Raw genomic sequence first — 25,935 nt, 5'->3', positions numbered from 1 at the left:
ACAGTTTTGTGGCCTATAGATTTTGTGAACTATAGATGAGCAGATAGTTTTTATAAGGCAGTGCTAGAGTTATTTCAGTAACTTAATTTTGGCAAAAAACAAAATAAAAATCAGTATTATATTAGGTTAAGCCAGTTATGAAGCAGACCATGTTAGCTCAAATGTGGCCTGACTTCTAAACAGACAAATCAAATGATCAGGGGAATAATGATATTTGTCTGGTCAATGTCCAAACAGCAACTTTTTGAGGGCAAAATTGCCATTTGACCGGCAAAAATTAAATGTAACTTAAAGAACAGGTACCCTACATTGTAGTCCTATACTTGTTCTTTTAGCTAGTATGTGCCATTAGGAATTTTGTCCAGACATTGTCATTTACAGATACACATGCTGAATCAGCACTCCTAAAACCTTCTCATCTTTATGCAGCTACCATTATACTTAGGAAAAAAAAATTACTTAGACATGGCTAGTTTTATCAAAACATTGAGGGTATCTGGATACATATTTACTAGAATAAAAGCAGAAACAAATCTGACAAATCAAAAATAATATGTTGGATGTTGAGGTTTTTTTCCCCCTTGCTATTTTTACAGCACTTTGGCAGGGGTTTAGTGATTTGTGGTGATTTATTCTGTGGATCTATTTCTGCAAGAGGACAACTAGCAATTAAAATATATAGTTACCAAATTTTTACTCAAGTTTTTTTCCCTTGCAATATGAGAAGGGGGATGTGCAAACATTGCACTTAATATTCTGAATTGATTGTGTTTTGCAGTTGGATAGCAAATTAGAATAAGGTTCCATGCCTGGAAATGTGTATTTGTGCTAACTCTGATGTGGATTCTATTAATATGTTGTTCATGAGGCAAGAAAAAAATATATTAAGTGAGGCAGCGAGATTTTGTGTAGAGATGCATGTATGTTGAAAGCTCTCTCTTTCTCAAAAAAACTATTTAAATAAACTTCCACCATTTATGAAATCCTAATAATAAAGGCATCTGAAACAAGCGGAAACTGATGTATGTAGAAATCTACACATGTAGGTATCACCTATGCTGACAATTTAACAAAAATAAATAAAGCAGACTTTAATGTGAAGTCTAGATTGGTTTTTTTTTTAAGTACTCCATCCTTCATAGAAACAAAGTTGGGAGTGAACTTGAGAACTGAATGCTAAACAGGCAGAAAGCAAAGATAAACCATTCTTGACCTTTATGGATGCTTAGAGAAGGGAAACATAGCACGGTAGCTCCTCTTCATTATAGTTACCACAAAATGCAGTTTTAGTAAATAGCTTGATTGACCCTAGAAATGTGATACATTCCTTATTTTTATTTCTCTTATCAAAAGTCACCTTGCCCAGTTCACTATTATTCCCTTCTTGCAGACATTTATGATAAATTGTCAAAAATTGAAAGTGATTCCAGAGTGGTGGAGATAATTGAATCTAAATCACATTCCAACTCTTAATCCAAACACATTATCCATCTGGAAAATATTTTAAAAAAACCCAATCAGTGTAATTCCATTTAAAAAGTATTCATAAAACATTCTAAGCACCGGCACAGGGGATTTGCATACTGTGATAACTGTTGCTGTTACACCTTCATTTTGGTTTGTCACAGTTTGCGTTTCATCTCCTCTGCCAACACTTTTCTCTATTCTGGTGGAGTAAAACAATAATTTGTTCAGTTAACTAAGCATCTGTTGGGGATAGTAATTTCTTTTGAAATTGTGTTCTTGATCTTGTCTTCCTGGTATGATCTTTTTATGTCGTCTTCAGTGTGTAAACTGAAAACTAGCATAGAGCAGGTGGTTGTCATTAATGCATCCATTATTCATTAGAGTCTTCTCTGTGTTAGTTCCCGCCCTTTGTAACATCCCCTTCAAGGTGAGATCTGCCTCAAAACCTCCTATCCTTCTGTAAGAGCTTGAAGACCTGACTCTGCCAATTGGCCTGGCAGAAGGGACCAATTGAGGATCCAGTCAGGGAGTACCACAGCAGAGGTGACTGCTGGATTGATGGCAGACTCTTCCTCTCCCTTCCCCTCCCTTGCTCTCTACTCTCCACCTGTCCATCTTTTATTCTCATATCACTATATTCTCATGGTTTTCTTTTTCATTGCTTATTCTATTGTTCCATTACTTTGCTATTGTTATGTTTATACTTCTGTTTATTTCTACATTTTTATTGTTAAAAGCTGCCTAGAGTAGCCCTACAGTGATATAGGCAGCAAACAAATTTAACAAATAATACTTTACTTATTTATTTATGTATGTATCATGAACCCATTCATTCTTTCCTTGTTAACAAATTAGCAATAATATAGTAATAGTTCTCTTTGATGTCCCACCATAACAAGTCCCTAAGAGCAAATTTTGTATTATAACCCAAATCCATTAATTTTGTATTTTCTAATGAAGTACAATAAAAACCCATAGAGTCAAGGGATCTCCCTTGAATTGAGATTTTACAGTATTGCATTTGGAAACAGTACAATACCTATGAACTCTTTGGCAAAAATGTAAAAGAAGAAGCTTTTGAAGCATTCCTTACAGCAATCCTCTTCACTAGCCATTAGCTGAGTTCCTAAGGATCATATATAATTCAGGATCATTTAGAACAGGGGTATCAAACTCATGTCACGTTATCGTCACATGACATATCACAACTTTCCCCCCCTTCGCTAAACGGGGGTAGGCGTGGCCAGTGCGTGATGCATCTGGCCCGCAGGCCATGACTTTGACACCCCTGATTTAGTAAGCCAGTTCTTCCAACTTTTCTTAGATATTGAATATGAATTGAATTTGTTTGGCTCTCCTACTTTGTGTTGGAGTTATACAACTGATTATAGCTATAATCTAGTTTTAGTTTCAGTTTAATGAATCTAACCAACTGTGGATTGTTAAAACACGATTAAACCATAGCTTAGTGTGAAATGCAAAGCAGGCCAGTGACTTAAAATATTAAACACCACCACCAAAATTTTCTCTTATGCTTATTTTTTAACAATTTCTTCTTCTTTATATTTTCTAATTAATAAAGGCAGAATGCACTTTTGCTGAGCAGGTTTTATTAATGGAGTGACTACCTTGTTGTTTCAGCAGTCTCTTTTGAAATATCTAGATTCTCTGGAACAGCAGGTTTAAGTCATGGCAAGACTTCAAGCCACTAAAATATGTAACAGATACTGTACTATGAGTTATGACTAAGGCCTTACTTATGTGAAACTAGAGTATTATAATTAATTATGTACTGTAATAGATAAATAATTTCCTCTAAAGAGCTCAGTATCTGTTGTATTTTTCCTGGATATTCAGCCAGCTTGTAAGGATAGATCTGATAGCTTTGGTCAATATTCTAGACCAGCTAGTCCCCACCTCACATCTTCTAGAGACATTTACAACAATTCCCACCATCTCACACACTTTTTGGCAATAGACATTTCCATGGAGATTATTGAGTAGGTTCATATATATATATATATATATATATATATATATATATATATATATATATATATCAGCTTATTATGGTTGCTTTGCCTTTGAACTAGTGTAATTTAGGAACACAACAAGCCCAATTTGAAGCATAGGTTGGCTTAGGTGGAATCAATCCAGCCTATAATGTTTTTTTCTGAAAATCAGTGATGTGTAAATCAGAATACTGCCAAATTAGTTTGTGAGATACTTCTCAGTCCCGGAAACAGGGTCATGTGATAAAGGAAATTTGGCCAGTTATTTTATGTTTTTACAGGTGATTAATCACCTTTTGGCTTCTGTTCATCTTACAGGATGTTAGCATGTTCAGCTTTGCTCCCATCATAAACATGAGGTAATTTGTTACTATTGTGATAAAATAATGTGCTGCTATTACTGTGGAAAGCACACTTAGTATACCCCGCACAGGTCTTTATGTGGGAATAAGTGCACAACAAATACTTTCCATTTTAATCTAGAGTTTTGAATGCCTCTGTGTCACATTATATCTGAAGAGATTTTGTGATGATAAAATAGTAAACTTTCATGGGAACTTTTGAATTTCTGTAAGATTAACAAATTTAAGTCTTCTTAAATATTTTGTTTTAATGTTTGTATTTTAATATAGATCTGTTTCTCAATTGCAGCACCCTAAAATAAATTCCATTTAGCAATAACTTTCTACCATAGTCTGTTATTTTTGAACTAAGTTATCTTAAAGATAATTAATGTAGGTATTTGATATTGCTACATTATTTAAAACTGAGTTTTACACTGCAGTGGCAAAGCAATTATGGATTAACTATGCATTATTTGTAACAGATTGTTTTTTAGGCTTTCCTGAAACATGTCATTTAAAGGAGAAAAAATGTTTAATAATAGGTAGTTTTTCTAACATTATCAAAACAGTATGAATGCACTTCTGACATTAAGCCAGATAGAAATTGAGGTCTTCAGAAATTTGATTAACCTTTGGATTTTGCTGTCCTATTATTAATTTTCAATTTTTTATGATAGCTTTTCACTGTGAAACTAGTGTCTTAAGAGTGGTTACTACTACTACTGCAGTTCTCCAACTACAGAATAACAGAGTTGGAAGGGACCTTAGAGGTCTTCTAGTCCAACCCCCTGCCCAAGCAGGAGACCCTATAATATAATAAAGTTTCTCCTCCATCAAATCGTAACTGCCTCCTGCCTTCCACGATCTCCAAATTTCTCCCCACATTGAATCCTAGCTGCCTCCTGCCTTCCACAATCTCCAGAGTTTCTCCCCCCACTGAGTGCCTCCTCCCTTCCTGCCTTCCGTGCCTCCTCTGATCTTTTCTCCCCCTATCGCATCCTAGCTTTCTCCTGCTTTCCTGCCATGGAGAAGCATCTGCAGAGGGTGGAACCTGCAGAGATTGGGGAAGGCCCTGCCCCCGTGCATGCTCAGCAGAGACCCGAAGACCAGCTGGCCAATGGGAGGTGCACGCATTTGCGATGGAGCTGGGCTGGGCCAACGGCTGGCGTGCCTGCAGAAAGGGCTCTGCATGCCACCTGTGACACGCATGCCATAGGTTCGCCATCATGGCCCTATATCATTTTGTGTAAATGGCTGTTCTTTAAAACCTCCAGCATTGGAGTTCCCACAAGTCATTCTATTGATTAATTGTTCTTACTGTCAGGAAATTTCTCCTTAATTCTAGGTTGATAAGTTTCCATCCATTATTTCTTGCCTTGCTCTCAGGTGCTTTGGAGAATAGGTTGCCCCTCTCTTCTTTGTGACAGCCTTTCAAATATTGGAAGACTACAATCAATAGGAAAACATCAATAGGTGCAAGCTCCTTTCAGAAACAGTACTGAACTAGTTACTGTACTTTTTGGAGTATAAGACACACTCCTCCCCACAAAAGAGGGTGGAAATGTTGGTGTGTCTTATACACTGAATACAGCCATTTTTGGCCTCCTGAAGCCCCACCCCGTGTGTCCCCTTTTTCACAAAAACAGGGTGCACAGAGTCCTTGGGAGGCCTGCAGAGTGCTCTTGTGGGCTGGGGAGGGCAAAAATGCCCCAGTTTTTGCGAAAACGGGCCCATTTTTTTAAAAAACGGGGCATGCAGAGGCTTTGGGAGGCCTGCAAAGTGCCCCTGGGAGCTGGGGAAGGCAAAAACTTTTTTTTCTTGCTTACCTCTTCAAAATCTTATAGTCCGAAAAATACGGTAGCTATTCTGTGCATTTCCCACAATAAATTGTTATAACATGGAAAGTCTTTGGCATACTAAGATAATGAGTTAAGGAGCATTACTACAAGTTATAATACAATAACATAAATCTATAGGCAGGTTGTATAAGTTGAACAGCATTTTTGTGGTGTGATCTCTGAGAATCTAGTCTATTCTTTTATAACAAGTAGTATGTTAAACTAAAATTTATTAAAAAAAGTTTGTTGATTATATTCATAACACACTAAGCTATGAATCATGATATAGATGCATATAACATGATAATTTATAAAATAGGCAAATCATGCCCTGGTTTCATCTATGTGGTAAACTTGTACTTGGGGCACAGGTTTACCACATTCAAATCAAATTTTTATCAACAACAGCAGGGAGTTTAGTGTTATGGAAAAAGAATCAGTGCTGGCCTCTTGTTTTCCCCTTTTTGGCAGCAATTTGGATCTCATATTCTGTTCAAGTTTAATCTTAGAAGAGCTTGATTGAATTGGCTTTAAAATAGCAACAGTAACTATCACAGTTACTGCCTCTCTCTGCTTAACTGTAATTGCTTAATGACAAATACTACTCATTATTGCCCATTTTTTATGATTACTTGCTACTTAAGGCAAAACATCTGCTTAATCCTACATTTTAATGCATGTTTTGGTGGCTTATTATTGAAGACATAATTTGAAACATGTCTTCCTACAAAATACCATGATTAGGAAACCACATTCTCATTGAATATCTCTATATTTATCTGTTACAAATGAAGTTTAAAAAAACCTTTCAGATTTTTTTTTTTAAATAAACAGCGCACTTTCTCAATGTGATTTACATTATTTAAAAGATATACCGGTACTTTCATTTTAAATGACATTGTTCAATATTTTCTATCCTAGAAGTTGTACTGCTGGTGCTTTTTTGACTACGTTATTTGCCAGTAGAAAAACATTAAAAAATGGGAAGGGTAGCAGGCTGGATTGCAACATTATGAACTTGGTGCAATCCTAATATACTGGAATACTATTTCCTTACTCTCCAGCACGTATGGCTAATATCTGCAGGGATTCAAGGAACACTCCCATTTTTTTACTCAAGGTTTTTAGTTGCTTGGGTGAAATACAGTAGTTTTTCATGAGGTCCAACACAAATCTGCTTTCTCTGAATAGTAAAGTTCCTCAGAAAAGACAGTAAATCTCTCTTCTGAGGAATTTAGAATTGGGCAGTAAATTCAGATATAGAGGTTAAATGAATCCACTGGGCTGCAATACACACTGTATTAATCATGCCCCAAACCCAGTGGCAACTGTTTCTAATACAAGATAGATATTTTATCTGTGTAAATCTGGTTATGTGGAGCATGTCTTGTTTAACACATCTCCAGTCACAGTCAAAGAACTGTGCTCCCCTGTTTGCAGTTAAATTAGCCTGAGATACAGTAACATCCAGTAATGTCTGATTATAGGTTTTCACTGCAGCAGCTGGAAGTGAAAGCTTTTCTCTGCTGTGATCTGACGAGATTTTCACAGCAGATGTTCTTTAATCTTTCCTGTTCTTCTGCTCATTCTACATAAAATGGAGGGGAAACAAATCCCTATCCAGAGAAAAATAATAAAAAAAACATCGTTGTAATACATTATTCATTGCATGAAAAGAAGACCTTGCTGTTATTTTAAAGTGTCTGCAACATAAGCACCTTGTTTTTGCTGACTTCTTCCTTCTTTCTTTTTCTACTTTGCAGTAGCAATGAAGAATAATTCAAAATAGGCCTCTTGGGGGAGTTTTAGGTCACAATGCTGAAAAGCTTTTGTGGGGATAGTTGCAGAAACTAATTTGATGACAACAGAACTGAGGCTGGCATTAGCTGGGTTCATTCTGTTAGGTGCTGTTTATTTCACTCTTCTTTCCACTTTGTACTTTGCTAACCTTATCAGAAGATCTGTCTGAAGACAGATGGGATACACCTCAATATCGTGAATGCTTTATTTGTGCTCTTTTAATGTCAAGGATGAGGTGAGTTCCATCTTGGAAGATCTATTGTTCTTAAAACTTAAGTCATGAGGTTCACCAACTAAAGCCTACTGCAACAAAGGTAGTTGTAATAGTAAGAAATTTTAGCTACAGGAATTCGTATACAGGGGCAGAAAACATCTTTAGGAATTTGAGCACAAGTACAAAATATGTGCTCTGGGGGGAGGGGGCGGGATGAGCCTACCTGCTCACAAATCCGTATTGTGATCGGCATGGTCAGTCAACCAAGAGTGATTTGTCAAAAAGCAAATTGCTAAGATGTTTTTCTGCCACTCAAAGTTACATTCTCCGTTTGAGGGTACATTTCCAAAAATTATTGGGCTCTAATCATCCACACCACATTTCTATTTTCTAAGAATAGTTTGAGTTAGAACCCCCCCTTTGTTTTAAATGCAAATTTGCCCATATCAAATTTGCTATATCTTGCATTTTTTTCCTTTACAAAATGGCAGAAATGTACGCCCCCCCCCATTTTTAGCAAGTCATAAGTTGCTAAAGTTTTCTGAGACCCACAGAATGTGAATCCAAAGGCTGCATGTGAACTGTTACCTCAGGTTACCCGATACCCATATCCAAACTACAACACTTCTAGATCATGTTGCTGTTAAAGATATGGAATGATTGTTGCTAAATAGGGTGGCTAGTAAGATTTCATTAAAAGTACTTAAGTGTTCAGAATTTATGCATTACCAAATCATGACCTTCAACTGGGCAAAATGATGCACATTAGGACAACAGTTTTTCAACCACGGAATCTCAAATGGCCTAACTTTCAGATTGTGCTCAAAATCCAGAACCCATGACTCTGAGGAAAGGAAATTTGGGAAAGTTGTGGCTGCTTCAGTGTTAATGGCTGCTATTGCAGTCACGGGATACTCAATTTGAATGACCCATAGCAATTTTGCAGTCTCGCAGTTCCTCATTCTGGTCTGATCCCCACCCAACAGCAGCCACTTGCCTGACTGCTGAGAAGGAAAGGGAAGAGAAGATGGAATAGGGAGGAAGGAACTCAGGTTACCTCTCCTGGTCCATACTTCCCCCTGCACACACTCCCAATTTGTACTCCCTCTCCTATGCACCCCACATATGGAGGGAGGGAGGGAGGGAAGGAGGGAAGGAAGGAAGGAAGGAGGGAAGGAAGGTTTCTGAAACTTCATGCCAGCTTCCCACAAGGAAATTCAGTGGGGAAGCTGGCAAGAAATTGAAAAATGCTTCTGCTCCCACTGCTTTTTTGTCCACCTGTGGTCATTTGGTTTTTCTGTTAGGTAAGGAAATAACTCTGAAATGATAAACCCATGGTGCACAGGTTGTCTAGTGATATTAAAACTGAACTCTTTCTATGTTGTTGTTGTGTTCACTTTTGAAGTATATTTTATTATTATTTTATGGTTTAACCTGGGATAATTTGCTTTGTTTTTATAATCGTAGTCTGCGCTTTAAGTTTGTTTACTCTTATTATTTCAGTTTCTCCAGCTACTCACTTGTGCAAGACTGTGGGCTGCTTACAAGGATTAAGACAACAATATACACAATAATACAATGTGGACACATCTGTGCCATTGTGGGGGTGGAGAACCACAATCATTAAGAACAATCCACATAGATTTAGTAATGGGTTTATATAATGCCCTGGCACATTGCCTGATGAAAGAGCCAGTCAGGGCTTTTTTGAAAGTTGGCAAGGTCAGGGCTGTGTGGATCTCAGATCAAATGTTCCAAAAGGTATGTGCAATAGCAGAGAAGGTATAACTTCTTGGTCTTACCCAGAGGACACTCTTTAAGTTGGGATCTAAGGGCATGCCAAACTCTTTTGCAACTTTTTAATGGGAAGAAATAATTGGAGATAGACAGTCCTGCAAATATCCAGATCCTATGTCACATATGGCCATGATGGTGAACCTATGGCACGCGTGCCACAGGTGGCACGCGGAGCCATATTGGTGGGCATGCAAGTGTTGCTCTAGCTCAGCTGCAGTGAGCATGAGCATGCTGGCCAGCTGATTTTCGGGCCTTCCAGACCCACTGGAAGTCAGGAAATAGGCTGTTTCCGGCCACCGGAGGGCCTCCAGGGGGGTGGGGAAAGCCATTTTCACCCTCTTCAGGCTCCAAGAAAGCCTCTGGAGCCTGGGGAGGGTGCAAAACGGGCCTACCGTGCCCAACATGCCATCATATGCCAAAAGCGTGGGGAGCATGGGTGGTTTGTGCACGCATGCGTGGCAAGTGGGGCACATTGAATTATGGGTGTGGGCATGTGTGTGCGCAACCCCCCGGCTCCCCCTGATTTTGGCACACGACAACAAAAAGGTTAGCCATCACTGATATATGGCTTTATACATGATGACCAACACTTTGATTTGCATCAATAAGTCAAGGGCACAGCTTCTGTAGCAGAAAGGTTAAATGGGTGTACTGAGGTATGCCCATTACTGCTTGTGCAGCTGCATTCTGGAACAGCTGTACCTTCTGACTTGTCTTTAAGGGCAATCATATAGAGCACATTATGGTAGCCCATACATAAGGTAACCAAGACATCACTGACTATAAATAGGGCATCTTGATCCAGGAAAGAGTACAACTGCCACACGACATGAATCGGCACAGTGGTTTTCCACCAGCTCCTTGAGTGAGTCCAGAAAAACCCCTGAGTTGCAAAGCAGTTCAGTCTAGGGAAGTGATATCCCCTCAAGAACTAAGGTTAAAAAAAACTTTGGGATTGGTCGTCCATGAAAACCATGCACTTGGTCTTCAACTAGGGTTGAACTTCTCTCCTTCCAACCCCTAATGGGCTCCAGGCACTGAAGTAACCTTACAGATACATTGCTTGTTCAGGACAGGGATGAGATATGTAACAGTGTGTCATCAGCCTGACCTGTGTGGTTGGATGATCTTACCCAGGAGAGGTGAGAGTGTCAAGTCCTGAGGGACTTTTGGATTTGGCCTTCCCCGGCCCCTGAACTGATGGAAAAAGTAATCATGGAGAAAAAAGGATAACCACTGCAACACTATGCTGCCCCCACCAATCACCATACATTTAGAAGGGTACCATAATTGTTGATACCAAATACAACCAAGAGTCCAATGTGAACCCCCCATATCCAAAGGCTAGTCTACATGTAGGAATCCCTTTAAATTGCCATGTATGGCAGCTGGTATAAGCTGTTGTATAAGATTATATAGCTATTATGCAAAATCTTTTGATGTAGAACAGGGTTGTCAAACTCCCGGCCCATGGGCCGGATGAGTCACACGCTGGCCACACGCACACCCAGTTTAGCGCAGGGGAAAACAGTCCCAATACATCAGATGATGCCGCCGTGACAATGTGAGTTTGACACCCCTGATGTAGAAGTTCTTAGAGTATCTTCAAATTATGTAGGCAATGTTTGTTTCATGTCAGTGTAAAGTATTATCAGACCTTCTTTTGTTATTAGGGAACTGTTTTATGAAATGGTTTCAGACAGATCTGATTTATGGATCATGGTAGGAAATGATTCATTAAATAAACCACAATTAGATAGGTTCACACAGGATGCTAAGTCAAAGTTAAACAAACGAGATTTACTTGCTGTAAAGGATGAGTCCAGTCACCTTTACTATAGTGTAAGAGTTGTAGCAAAGAGAAATATGAAAATGATAGGAAAAAAAATATGCTGAGTGGTACTGGAATAGCCCACATTGGTATGTTTAAATGGTATGGTTTCATATTTCTAAATCATGGTTTGGCCATGGTTTGTTGAATCACGTTAGCTCCTTCAGGAGTTAGCTGTTTCACACCTAAGCCATAGCCAAATAAACCATATTGTATCTTATTTAGATTTTTAAATATTTTTTGTTTATTACTTTTTAGGTAACTCAAGGTGATGAACATACCTAATACTCCTCCCTCCTCCTATTTTCCTCATAACAACCACTCTATGAGGTGGGATGTGCTGAGAGAGTGTGACTGGCCCAAAGTCACCCAGCCGACTTTCATGCCTAAAATGGGACTGGAACCCACACTCTCCCAGTTTTTAGCTTGGTGTGTTAACCACTGCACTGGTACAGTGTCAATTTAGTTTAATAAATAGAAAATGTGAAGGAAGAAGGGATTCTTCCTTTTATTTTTCCCTAAGGAGACACTTACATTGGTAAGTTTTCCCATAAGCTTTTATCAGTCTAAGCTTTTTAAAAAAAGATTTTGCACTGATTATCTTGGAATGTTGCAATAATGACAGGGTGAAAAATCTTTACTCCACCTTAGTGTTCTTTGTCTGAGTGGAAAAAGTTGATAAAACAATCTTTTTGTTTCTATGTGTGCTAAAGGATAAGTTGATTTGACCTTGTGAACTCTCTTTGTGTATACATTGGATGCTTGGATGTGGATGGAAAAACTCTGCTGTAATATTTTGTTTAGTTCTATAAAGAATTAGCTGGCTCCTAAGAAGCAAAAATATATTTTCGTCACACATATGTATTAAACGCACCAGCTTCCTTTGTGAGGCATAACCAAATCTCACATCTAACCCGCTGTAGATTATTTCTGTTCAATGAGCTGGTGAATTCTAACCCAACAGCTTGATATAGAGAATAGAAAAGTTCAAACATTTTGTATTGTTAGGGGTGGTTTTTGAAATTTTCTTTTTATGTCCATCAAAAATAGAAATAGCCCTTTATTTTTCCTTTATTTAAATGGGAGCCAACTAGCATGGTGAATCCAAACACAAAGCTAAAGAAAATGACTTGATTTCCTTTTTAAAATGGACTAGCTCCACATTTACCCTCCTTACCTTATTAAGAATATGTCTACAGTTCCCAAGTTACTGATTTGTTTTTCAAAGTAAGAAGAGCTTCTGTTACAGGGGTGGGTTTTAAAATATTTTACTACCGGTTCTGTGGGCATGGCTTATTTTGTGGGCGTGGCTTGGGGGGTAATGTGACGGTGGGCATGGCCAACTTTTTTTTTTTTTTTTTACTTTTACTTTTAAAAGCATTTTTTCTACAACCTTAAGAGGTTGCAGAAAAAAGTTGCTTTTAGAAGCCTCTGACGATCAGCCAAATCTGCTGGGATCGCCAGAGGCTTTTAAAGGGATTTTTTTCCCTACAATCTCTTGTAGGAAAAAAAAATCCTTTTAAAAGCCTCTGGCGATCCCAGCTGGGCTGCGCGATCATCAGAGGCTTTTTAAAAAACTTTTAAAAGCATTTTTTCAGCTGTAGAAAAAATGCTTTTAAAAGTTAAAAAAAAAAGCCTCTGATGAGGTGGGCGGGGTAAGCAAGCGGCGACTGGGCCAGGGGCCAGTTCGGGGGCATGGCCAGCCAATCTTATTACCGGTTCTCCGAACTACTAAATTTTTTTACTACCGGTTCTTGCGAACTGGTGCGCACTGGGAGCAACCCACCACTGTTCTGTTAGGTAATTGATGGCTCTGTTTCCTTCCTGCTCTCTATATACCAATAAATTATTCTGTAAAATTGACAGACCTTCTGGAGCAGATTTTGGTTTATACTAGATTCCCCCCACTGAGTTTTAGTTTTGTGTATAAACTATATAGTTAAGACAGTTTAATTCAAGTCCTAATAAATTGACAGTAAGGCTGCAGTGTTTTGCAATAATCACTTAATTTAATCGATGTTTTTTTAAAAAGAAGTGATTAATTTGAACGAGATTCCCGATTAGTTTATTTACAACAGTGTCTTTTATAAAAGCTGCAGATACAGCCAGCATTTTAAAACATGTTCCATACTCTCACATAGGAGAAATACCTCATTTATGTTCGTATCTGATACAGTACACAGTATCATCATTTCTGCTTCAGAAATGCGGTTATTTTGATCAAATAACCTACCAGTAAAATGTTCATATTATGTATTTCTCTAAGTGGCTCAAATCCCTTTTTAACAGTAGTTTACATCTCAAAATCTATTTGGATGACTGAACAAATGACATTTTACAAGTCCCAACTGATAGCTCAAAAAGTTGACTAGATGCTCCATAGAGCTGTAAGGAAGCGTGAAATGGATCATTCATAGCCTGCTGAAGCCAAATAAAATACTATTCTGGATCAGACAAAATATTCCAATGTAGCAGTACAGAACCCTTGGAGAATAACCAGTTCTAGGGAAGAAACAGGGAATTCTTTGGGTTTGGACAAGAATATCTGCTTCTTGATAGAGCTGTGCATGGGATTTGGAAACAGGGGAGGCAAATATCCCTAAGAGAAGTTCCAGATACTTTAGATCAGGATCATATAGATATAGATTTATTGAATGCTGCTCAGGGTCACCTTTTGTGAGATGGTGGTCGTATAAATTTGATTAATTAATAAATAAAAAATACACATTTTGTGTGTGTGTGTAAGTGTAAAAGAATCTCCACAATAAGACAACTGTTTGCATCAAATTTTGTGAATGTTAAAGATTATTTGAGAGCGCTCCTTCTATCTCATAGTGGATTTTTGTTGTTGTGATAAATTCCAGAAAATTTATATGCTGGAGTAATTTTGGAAATATCCAATTTATAGCACCACTTCCAAAAGCATCAGGGTGAGATGCCAAGTAGTTTAGACCATAGAAAAGAACATTTGTGGCTCAGGGTTGAACTGCAGGGTCCTAAGAGTGCAAGCTCCACTGATGATATTACCTAGTTGGGTAATGAAATGTCTGCAAGAAAACAACCAAGCTCAGAAAGCACCAATAACCTCAGTAGTTTGTTTCTACAGGAAATACATGGGATCTGGGCCAAGAAAAGGCATTTTCTGCACTCGGCTCTAGTGATAGAAATACCATTTTCACCTCTTCTGCTGTTCCTGAGCTTTCATGTTAGAATCTCTGTTTTTCTGCTCTCAATTTCTTGGTAATGGGAACATATCCTCATCCTCAGGAAAAGAACATTATTGAACTTTTTCTTTCTTAGCTCCAGTGAAAGGAGGCTTTTCATACATTTCCCAACTTTTCCCATCCCTAAACAGAAAATAGTGAAAAAGAAGATTTCTGTTTACGCTGCAGATATTCATTTTAAAGAAAACTATATTATACTAAAAAGTATGGACAATACTTTTCCTTGCAATGAAAAAGTTAATGCTTGAAATCAGTATACTTGTTGTGACCTAGGCTTCCTGAGTTATTAAAACACACGAGTAGTCCCAAAAACCTCTTTTATTGCAACAGCTGTGAATTACGTACATTCACAGCTGAGTCCCAATTAGTTGCAAAAAGTCCTTTGGGAGAAGTCTTTCGGGATAATCACCAACCTTTATCTCCCTTGACATTCTGCCAAAGACCTACTTGGCAAAGCCACACGGATTCCAGAATCAAACAGAGATGCCGACTGGGAACAGAATTAACAATGTTGCTTTCCTGCAAAGTGCCCACGTGCCTTTGCTCCTCTTTTAAGCCTTATGGGATGGGCTAATCATCTCCAGGCCCTTTGTTTTAACTATTTGTGCCTTCTGGCAGCTCTGTGCATGTGCGCACTAGGAACAGGCTTCTCCTGTTCCTCTGCCTCTCTGCTCTCTGACTCTGGAGGCTCCGGAGTCCGCACATCACTCCCAGATGGCCCTGGCCCCATCTCTGCCTCCGATGCAGAGCCCTTGTCTGGGCCTTCCCCAGACTCCAGGACTGGCCCATGTTCCTCCCCAGCCTCCTCACTGTCCAATTCCGCTGCCAGCTCCGCAGGCTGCTGGCGGACCACAACAATACTGTACAGGTAGTCCTCAATTTACAACCACAATTGAGCCCAAAATTTTTGTTGCTAAATGAAACATTTGTTAAGTAAATTTTGTCCCATTTTACGACCTTTCTTGCCACAGTTGTTAACTGAATCACCGGTTGTTAAATTAGTGACACGGCTGTTAAGTGAATCTGGTTTTCGTCATCACAAAATGTGATCACATGACCCTGGGACACTGCAATGTTCATAAATGTGAGTTAGTTCCCAAGCGGCTGAATTTTGATCACATGACCATGGGGATACTGCAGTAGTCATAAGTGTGAAAAATGGTCATAAGTCACTTTTTCAGTGCCGTTGTAACTTCAAACAGTCACTAAGTGAACTGTTGTAAGTCGAAGACTACCTGTACTTTTAGTTTTGTAACACAAAAGAAAAGATCCCTGAAAAAGATATGGAAAAATTTCATAAGTACTGAAACAAGTGCATTCCCTGCCTAATATTGCAGTAGATGGTTTTAGAATGGCTAAAATGTCAAACTGCTTTAGCTTTTTCCTGCATTTGGGTGAGAGTTGGTGTGCAATTTTGAGGTTCTCCTGAACTCACTCGAAGAGCAGGTGACAGCTGTGGCAGTTGCATAGGTTTGTCCTGTGCACTATGTCTGCCTGTTTCTGGATTGGGAAGCCTTGGTCCAAAAATGCAGCACCAGGGTAATTGATGCTTTGCAAACTTCACTGGCTCCCTAAAGGCATCCAAGAATGATTGAAGGGGCTGCTGATCTCTCATTGTTTCTGCTCATCCCACCAGACTTAGCAGGGAGGCATATTTCAGGCCCTTTCCATCAAACAGGGCCATCCTGAAGAACCCATGAATTGTGCCTTTTTTGGTGCAGCACTTGCCCTGTGCAACAGCATCCCTCCTGAAATCTAGATGGACCTGATTCTGTTAGCAAAGCTGGCTGAGGAATTGTGGGAGTTGAAGTCCACAAGTCTTAAAGTTGCCAAGATTGGAGGTCCCTGCCCTAGGCATTTGGGCAAGGAAGTTAGGGTAGCTCTCCTGGGAATGCAGTTTGGGAGTTTATTGTTTCAACCTTAAGCATCATAGTTACACGGTGGTGATGGTTTTGACTGCATGCACTGCCCAGAGTCACTGGAAGACTTTTAATGGAAGGCCTTTTAAATCATATAAATCAATTAAGCTATTGTTCAGCCTTATATTAATAGTTGTCCTAATGTTTATTGCTGGTGCAAAGGTGTTTAGGTTTTAGCATCTAGCTGACTTTTGTTGATTCTATTTTCAAGATAGGAATATTTGGAATTCCTTCCTTCCTTCCTTCCTTCCTTCCTTCCTTCCTCCCTCCCTCCTTCCCTCCCTCCCTTCTTTCCCTTTAAACGTCTCTGAGAAATTCCTATTTCATTGTTTTCTTCTCTTTACTCCTTGAATAACAGTATTGTTTTCTTTATTTAGATATAATTTTTGAGATTGGGTTAGAATATCTAGACACAATTAATTTTGGAAAGCAAAAATAGATCTGACTTGTACTTTTATGGAAGATGTGACTGGGAATTACTAGGATGGAAAGTTTAAAAGTTAGGAAACTACTTTTGCATTTTTGTTAAACAAACTGGAGGGCTATAACTATGAAGTCACCAGGATCTGAGCTTTACTTGATGGAGGCTTAATCTGATTTTGTAGTTGGGAATTGCCTTTTTGGCTTAATTCTTGCCAAGTTTTTTCTTTGAGCATGTATTTATAGCTGAATTGTAATATGCAATTCATTGTTATTATGCAGTGTTAATGCCTAAGCATTTGGGCAATGAGCAGAGTTTTGTGCAATGGTTAATGTAAAGTCTTAAATTACAGTTTTTCCACAATTATATCTACAAAAATCTCATTTCGTAACTATTCTGTCAAGAAGCTAATCATGCTTCCTTTAACCTGGCTCACACAGCTAACCATAATTTCTTAAATAATTCAGTTGTCTGGGTTTACAGATCAGAAACAGGATCAGCCCAAGACAAGAAATTTCCATCTTCCAAGACCTTCAATTTTAGGGAGTTGTGCTGATCAGTCTTCAGACTGGCATGCTGAGAATACTGCTGTGACTGGTCTGTATTTTGTGGTTTCAACCACTTGAGATTAAAGAAACAAAAATAGTTTGAGCTTTGAGCCAAGAGACAAAAAACATAGGAAATATTTCTAAGAATTAGGACTTTCCCCCCCTACTTTAAAGAACTATCAAGAGGAAGATTTCTCTATTGTGTAGTAAGAATAAATATATGTTTGCATTAATGAATTTCTAACATATTACAAAACTTTCATTCAGTTACATAGAATTGAAAATAGAGTAATAAGGCCCTCCCTGACCTGCACAGCATCTCTGATGCATACTTTCCTAACCCATGCAGCATCTCTCACATATTTGCACATACCATTCATGGCCTGCACCATCAAGCACCCCTTCATTCACTCTCCCACCTGACGGTAGCCAGTTACCTGTCTGCTGGCCTTGCACTTGCAACTTCCTAATGCCTTCCCAGCAGTGAATGGGGAAGCTGGCAGGAATTCGAGGGAGTGAGGGAGTTTTCTGATACTCCTTGCCAGTTTCCCACAAGGAAACTCAATGTGAAGCCAGTAGGAAGGTCAGAGGTCACTCCTGCTCCCACTGCTTTTTTGCGCCCCTTCTCCCCCCTGTCATTGTGTTTCTCTGTTCAGATAAAATCATTTGAAAAGATAATCCAATGGGGCACGGCTTGTTTAATTTCTGATAAGTGAAAAATTAAATTAATCCTCAACTTTTAAAAATGCCTATTTTGCTATGCCTGTTTTATTGCTGGGAACAAATTGAATAGAATAAGAGTTCTGGTGGCGCAGTAGTTCCTTGATTCCTTGATTTCTCAGCTAGAGGGAACACTGATCAGCTCATAATGCCATCAGCAATTAAAGGATCAGCAGCAAAGACAATCACAGGATAGCTGAGCCCCCTTGAAGGACTGAAACTGGAAACTGTGGTGGTGTTGAAGCATCCCTAAAATTCTGCATAAGGAAATTGCGGAGCTAGTAGGGCTGATGATTTTAGGATATTGCATACCTGCGTTACATTTAGGCACATTTGAAAATAAATGCACATTGTTTTCCTTTCTTGACTGACCTCTTTCTAACAATTCCAACTGCAACAATAAAATTATAATTCACAAAAACTTTTACTTACTACTAGGCAAATCTAGAAAATTTCTGAGGTAGTATCAAGCTATGAAACAGGTAGCATTAAGCCACATATTGTATACTTTATTTTCTTTCATGGATGCCAGTTATCTAGTTTCTGTTTCTGATAATTACATCAATTTAACCTGCAATCCAAGATTGAAATTATATTTTGCCGCAAATCAGGTTAGAGGCAAGGATTTAGCACATTTAAGGAGGGAAAAAGCACATTTGAACCAAGGCTCTAGTTTGCTTGCTTATATGAAGCCATAAACTGATGTTGGATCTCATACTTGAGAATACAGATAGCAAATGATTGACAGGATGTTTTTCTTGTCTTATTAAGATTAGTAGTGACTTGTTCCTTTGGTTAGTACTAGAATTAAGTTTTGTTTGTACTGTAAGAATATATAATTGGTAGTTCAAGTGTTTCCATCCTTCCCTTGTAGACTGATAGATGATTCAACTGTTGAGCTGTTTTTTTCTTTTATAATTATTGTCCTTTTTATTAATAATTACAGCACTGTTTCATACTGATTTTTTAACTCTCTAAAATTAAAGGTTGAGATATTATTTAAAACAATATCTTTGGGTTCAGAGTTTGGTAATGCATTGTATTTACTAAAGTTTACTGAATGGTATGAAGATCCTGAAATGTCTCTTTTAGCAAATAGGGGGAAAATTCCATGATTAACAGATAACTGGTAGATGCAATAATGATACTGTTATAAGACTTGAGAATATCTTTTTAAAATTTTGCGGACAATTTTAAATGGTCTGTGTTGATTAAAACTTTGATTTTAGAAAGTTACAAATGGACGAAGGGTTGAAATAAATTTGAAATAAGATTTTGGAATTAATTGCAAGAATGCAAAAATTATTTTATTTTGAATTCCTTTTTTAAGCAAACATAATAAGATAAGACTTAAGAATTGGATACTAGAAAGAACTAAAGATTATAATAATGGAAAAATGACAGGCCACAAGAGTGATCTACAAAAGTCTTAATAATTAAAAGGATATACAAATAATAAACCAAGAGAGTGATCTGGAAAACATTTATATAGATACCCATCTTATAACAAACTCTGGGTGGCTCCAAATCAAAGTTGGGAGGTTTTTCGAACATTATTTGAAGGAACTAAAAAAGAAGAAGTAGAAGGAAGAAATATAAAGTTGCTTTATTTGATCAGAGGTAAAATATACATAGTGTTATCATTGGTAACCCTTAATGGACTTTTGCTGACATCAGGACTGAAATGACAATGGTTTGTTTATAGATAAGAAATAGGATATGGGAAGAAGATATCATTTATTGCATTTTAAGAAAAGGTGATAAGTGACTAAAATTGCTTATACGTGTGATGAAGGGGGAAGTCACTTCTTTACATATTTTCTTTTTTATTATATTCTTTTTTCTATCTTTTTATCTTTACTATTTTTTTCCCTTTATGTCTCAGCTTATTTGAAATAAAATTTGGCGACCTGTCCCACATTATGTTATCTTTCTCTATCTCTCTAAGAGAGACATTCATAGAGAGACAAGAATATGTCTTTTACGCAGAGGCAACATGGGATTTGCTGTTGGCAGGTACTATAATTTTAGTTGTAAACTCTTGATGAGCTTTAAGTTTGCAGATTGTTGGTTGTGCACTAATGCTTTTCTTCATGCCATTGGGTACTCCTAAAATCAGGCTATGAGAGTCATAATTTTGTAGAAATACTAATATTAACAGATATAATGCTTCTGTCTAAAAGTGCTCTTTAGGTTAGTGTGGTTTGTTTTTCATTAATAGAGAACTCAACTGGTCCCTATTAGCACCCTGTACAGGAAATTCTTTAAGACAAATGATGCATGAGAAAAATGACAAATAAAGGTCTACCGTCTGGTTCTGTGATTCTTACACTCTGTGTGATGAGTACCCTATTCATTGTGGGTAGATGAGCTCACGCTTGTATTATTAAAGCTACATGGTGCTCCCTGTGTGGGCTGTAATACTTGAACAATGTACCATATAATTTCAAGCAATAGGTGGTGAAAGTAGACCTGAATCACTTGAATAAAATCCAGAGATCAACTGTGTGATCTGTATCTTTGTTAGATTTTATTGTGCATGTGTGCGCTCACACAATGCACAGATAAAATACCTTATCTCAATGATAGTCTAAATATGAATGTCATAAAATTGTGTAAGCAACACAGACATACTGAATTGACTGTGGGAAGGCTTTAAGAAAGGCAGGCAATATAACATCTGCTTCTAGATCAGTTTGCCAGTTTTTTTGTTTTTTTTTTTGGCAACTTGAGATAGTGTAAGTGCCATTTACTTTATTTAATGTATTTATTGAGTTGTAAAGAGGCCCAATTAAAAAAATATATTCTGGGCAGTATAAAGTATTGGTATAAAAAGAGATAAAGCCATCAGGTGATAACGGAGAATGCAAATGGTCTCCCATAGGATCAGAGCCCTTCAAGAACTCCAGTAGGTTGTGGGTGAAAGGCCAAATTTTAAAGACTTTTTAAATTAAGGCAAGAGTGGCAGACATGTGAGTATTATGGGGAATGCCGTTCCAAAGGTGAGGAATAGCGACAGAGGAGGCATTCTTCTTGGATCCCATTAGATGATGACCCTGTTTTAATGATGGGACCAAAGCAGTGGTGAAATGTAAAATTTGTTACTACTGATTCTGTGGGCGTGGCTTGGTGGCGATGGTGGGTAATGTGACTGGGTGGACATGGCCAACTTTTTTTTTTTTTTACTTTTAAAACCATTTTTTCTACAACCACTTTGGCCGAAGAGGTTATAAAAAATGCTTTTAAAAGCCTCTGACGATCCTAGCTGAGTTGCCTGATCGTCAGAGGCTTTTTTTTCTTTTAAAAGCCTTTGACAATCCCAGCTGTGTTGCCTGATCATCAGAGGCTTTTTTTCCTTTAAAAACATTATTTCTACAACCTCTTTGGCTGAAGAGGTTGTAGAAAAATGCTTTTAAAAATAATAAAAAAAAGCCTCTTGATGATTGCGCGGCTCAACTGGGCATGATAGGGGGCAGGGATTTTTGCTACCGGTTCTCTGAACCACCCATTGCCATTGCTACTGGATCAGGTGATCCGGTCCGAACTGGGAGCATTTCACCCCTGGACCAAAGACTGCTGACTTATCAGATCGAACAGAACAAGATGATAGGGAGATAGATGTATAAATGGTATCTTGACAGGTATGGGTAGTGAAGCAGAGTACACGTTTATCCCTGTTTAGACTGCTATTTAACTAACTTCTCTTTAGTTTTGTTTTCTCACTTTGCTGAGTACTTTTTCAATGCCATATATTCATTATGGAAGAACTATGAACATTACCTTCCGTTTTAAACATATACTGTAGGAAATCCATTGCTTTATGGAGGTGGACTTTAATTATCCTGAAGCTCATCTGTGAGAACATATGCATACAGAGAGATGAAAATAAATGATGATATGAACGCACACGTTAGCTAGGTCCCTGGCAAAATTTTTAAAAAATTCCCTGGGGTCCATCAGATTTCAATGATATATGCGACTATACAAAAGGTCATGGGATAATGATACCAAAGTAAAATCTATAATATTGTCTCACATTGATCTTGAATTGATTTGTTTCCTCTCATGCTGAAACATGGGCTGATTATGACAAACTCAAGTAACAGGATAATGCTAAATGTTCATCAGTGTTGGACACTCTTCTCCATCCTTATTAAAAAACCCCTTCTTTGTACAAAGCACCAAAATTACCTATTATTTTTTTTGCATGTATTGAATGGAAAATTGTTCTCTTTTTCAGCCTTTTTTTCAACTTATAAAATTACGAAAACTTGGGCTTAGCGATAATGAAATCCAGCGACTTCCGCCAGAGATAGCAAACTTCATGCAGCTGGTAGAACTTGATTTGTCTCGAAATGGTAAGCATGAATATGTGTAAATCTCTATTAGGGCTTTTTTTACAGCACGGTTGAAAATGAGTCAGCCTTAATTATTGCACTGTAGAATTAGTTGGCAATTATGTATCTCTTCTTACTCTTCATGACTGACTTGGAAAAACAAAATATTAATGTCCAAATGAAAAGCAAATGAAGGGCCTGCCTAACGTAATAAGGTCCCATGTTAGCTTGGCATGAAATTGGTTCTGTCCATCCTTCCTTTGTTTGAATAGATCTTAAGACTGGCCCAAGCTCTGCATTATGATTGCCTTTTTTATGCTGGCCTAACTGCGGCATGCAGAGTTTGCAACATATCCACGTTATTTGAGCAACAGCAGTTACTTTGCAGGACTGGACAAGCTTCATGCAGTGTTTTCATCAAATGCCTGGATTCACACTTTGCATAATGGGATTTTTTTAGTTTTTACTTGGTGTATGGTATTAACAAGGCCGTTGTGGGTTTTTTTTTTTGGGGGGGGGAAGGGGGGAATAGTATCTTGTTACAACTCAGCCACCTGTGAATTATTTAGTAAACACTGCCAAGCATGATGCATAAACCCAGTCATTGTCTAGATTTTGCATTATTTTGCATATTATTGTATAAGAAAGGGGGAAAGCTTATTTTAATTGATTTTTGTAGACAGTATGGGATAGGGGAACTCATAGTTTGAAAGGGTTTTTTTTAATTAAAGCTTGATATGAGGTTAAGAACCAGCAAATGGAAGAAATATGCTGTTGAACATACCTTGATCCCAAAAGACGTTAATTAATATTATTTTCATTGTCATGTTCCCCCAGAGCATCATGTCTAAGAAAGTTGTACAAACAGTATGTTTTCCATGAATACTTTTGAGAAAAAAATTGGCCGATAAATTTTGTTGGGATCATTTTAAAACATTCACAGTTGCTAAATATATTCCTGAGAATTGTATAACCAAAAGCCTAGCCAGGTATTATTTAAACCAGATTTCCCCTTCATATAGTACTTCCACATTAAAGGCTGATATCTCGTATATTTAGAGGGTGTAAGATTAGAACATGATAATTTAAAGCAACAATGGAAGCTAGTAACCTTCTCCTATTTTTTTAAATAACAATTGCAATCTACAAGCTAACGATTAGCATTTCATTTGATATTGGTGCCCTCCACAACCTTGTTGTCACAAGCATAAAAGTTATAAATGAAGGCCTACCTCTTGGAAATCTCTGAAAGGAAGAAACTGCTTTTAAAATTCTTTACTGTGACCCAGCATCTTTGCTCTTTTGTCCTGACATGTACCCACCAAATTTTACATGCCTGTTTTTATTTTGCTTCAATGTTCTCCTTTGCACTTTGAGTTCAGAAGTATTTATTCATCACTTGGGCATACAAACTGTGGTCCTAGATCACATGTGCCTCTTATTGTCATTTGTTTATTAGATTTCTTTCCCACCTTTTGTCCAGGAGCTCATGGAATTCTGCTCTCATGCAGAATTCTCTCTTTATTTGATCCCCATAGTAACAACTTCATAGGGCAGATGAGCTTGAGTGTAATTGGCTGGCTTAAAGTCACCCAGAGAATTTCCCTGGCAGAAGACAGACGTAAACTTGTATTCTTTCAAGTCCTATTCCAGGACTTCAGCCGCTACATCTAACTGTCTTTCTTGGCTTAATTTGAAAAAAAAAAAACTTCGATCATTCAGTAACTTGATAAACATTAGCTCTTTCCCTGCAGTCTGCTGCATAGGGAAGATAGAAGAGACGATGCAGTTAAAGGAAGAAGACTCTTAAGAATTAGTTTTCCATCATTTGCTCAATTTAGCCCTGCCCAAAGAGTAGCAGGCAACAATTAGAACCGTGAGAAAAAAATGTTTATTTTAAAAGAAGTTGTCTTCCTTAGGCCTAACATGAACAATCCTTCCTATACCCATTATATAAGGATAGCTATTGCATATCCTTTCCTGATCAATAAAATAATTAGCTTTGATCTTTATAACTAATCTGACACTTTCTTTAGGTCCTTTTCTTTTCAAGGGTCTAAATTTGGAAACTACCTGACCAAAATTCTGGTTTTATAAGAGCTGGAAGTAGGTTTTGCTAGCTGTTGTGGATATAGTGATATGTGTATTCTAGTTATAATGAAACGATCCAATTGGGTGATCCCACTGCCATTTTTTTTTAAAAAAGTATTGTAGATATTTTACTGAAGAGGCTAAAGGAGGACATTTTAAACATTGATGAGTAATGTGCTTTGTGTTGAGCATTTGCTATAATTGTTATTCTTGTTTTTTCTGCTGTAAGTTTTTCCTATTTTAGGCATTTTTAAATTGTGGCTATAGTGTAATATTTCACTTATCAGCTATTTCATTATGAACTTCTTTGTGTGTTGCTTGCTGTCTTAGTACTTAGAATTACCTAAGTTTCTTGATTGCTAAAATGCAATCAAGCTTCATAGTTTTATTTTTCAGTGTAAATGTTGGAAATATCAAAGTATATGATATTTCTTAGGAACTTTCTTTACTTCTAAGTTATTTGTATTTAATTAAAACTACTTCTTCATTTACAGGTATTTCAGGTAGCATAATTAAGGGTGTGGAATATATCTTAATAGAATATGTATGTGAAGATACAGATCTAACTATATATACATACAGGCACACTCATTTTGAAAACAATCAAAGCATTAACTAAATGTTTTGTGCAGAATACCATGAAACAGCACTTTTTAATAGCGGATATTAGTAATTACTAATAATTCTACAAGCTTGTACCATCTAGAGATAGAACACTATCTCTGCTGATAATAGCAAAGGGAATTTTTCTTCCCTTCTTTTTCCTGTTCCCATTCTCTGCTTTCATTGGTTAGGATGATAAAGAATTACAACACTCCTGGTGAGCCATCATGCAATTTTACTTTACAAGTTATCTAAAGCCTTAAGTATAAATTTATGCCGGGGTTAAATCTATGCGAGAGGGGAAAAAAATGGAATTTCCACCTGGGTACGGTATGGTTTAGGTTTTGCTTACAGAAACTTCACAGGAAGTCAAGAAAGCATGTTGGATAAAACACAGTGGAATTGTTCCAACCATGTTCTTCCCTACTTTGGTTCAGATAACGGGGGTTTCACATGCCATATTCAATTTTGTGGGATTTTTGTGAGGTAGCATGAGGTAGTAATGTCAGACTGACTGTCTTATTTGACTCCCATGCTGCACTATAGGTAGGTTTTCAGCTCTGATTGCAGTTCACATTTTAGCTGTGATTCTTTTAGCATTAAGTGTATGGAGAGAAATGTGTGTCCTCGTATTTATAATCCTGCTTGCATGGCATTTTTCCTGTTAGCTATGCTAACTTTCAGTTGATGGAGTGCCTGTTTACACCATCCTGCGTCATAGAGCTTATGCTTTATAGCCTTACGGTTTAGCAGTGCCAGGGTATCCACT

General features: G+C 37.6%; 1 protein-coding gene across 1 annotated transcript in view; it reads left to right on the top strand.

Annotated features, from left to right (window-relative positions):
* Nucleotides 1-25,935, top strand: part of LRRC1 (leucine rich repeat containing 1) — an 81,295-nt gene that overhangs the window by 3,322 nt on the left and 52,038 nt on the right. The window contains exon 2 of the mRNA XM_070954801.1: nucleotides 22,376-22,493. Within this exon, the coding sequence (XP_070810902.1) occupies nucleotides 22,376-22,493 (118 nt within the window). The remainder of the gene's footprint in view (nucleotides 1-22,375; nucleotides 22,494-25,935) is intronic.

Source organism: Pituophis catenifer, unplaced genomic scaffold (assembly GCF_029215685.1).
Source record: "Pituophis catenifer annectens isolate HBS135680 unplaced genomic scaffold, rPitCat1.0.hap2 SCAF_1, whole genome shotgun sequence".
Lineage (NCBI taxonomy): Eukaryota > Metazoa > Chordata > Lepidosauria > Squamata > Colubridae > Pituophis > Pituophis catenifer.
The sequence above is the reverse complement of the archived record's forward strand: the minus strand, read 5'-3'. Positions and strand labels throughout refer to the sequence as shown.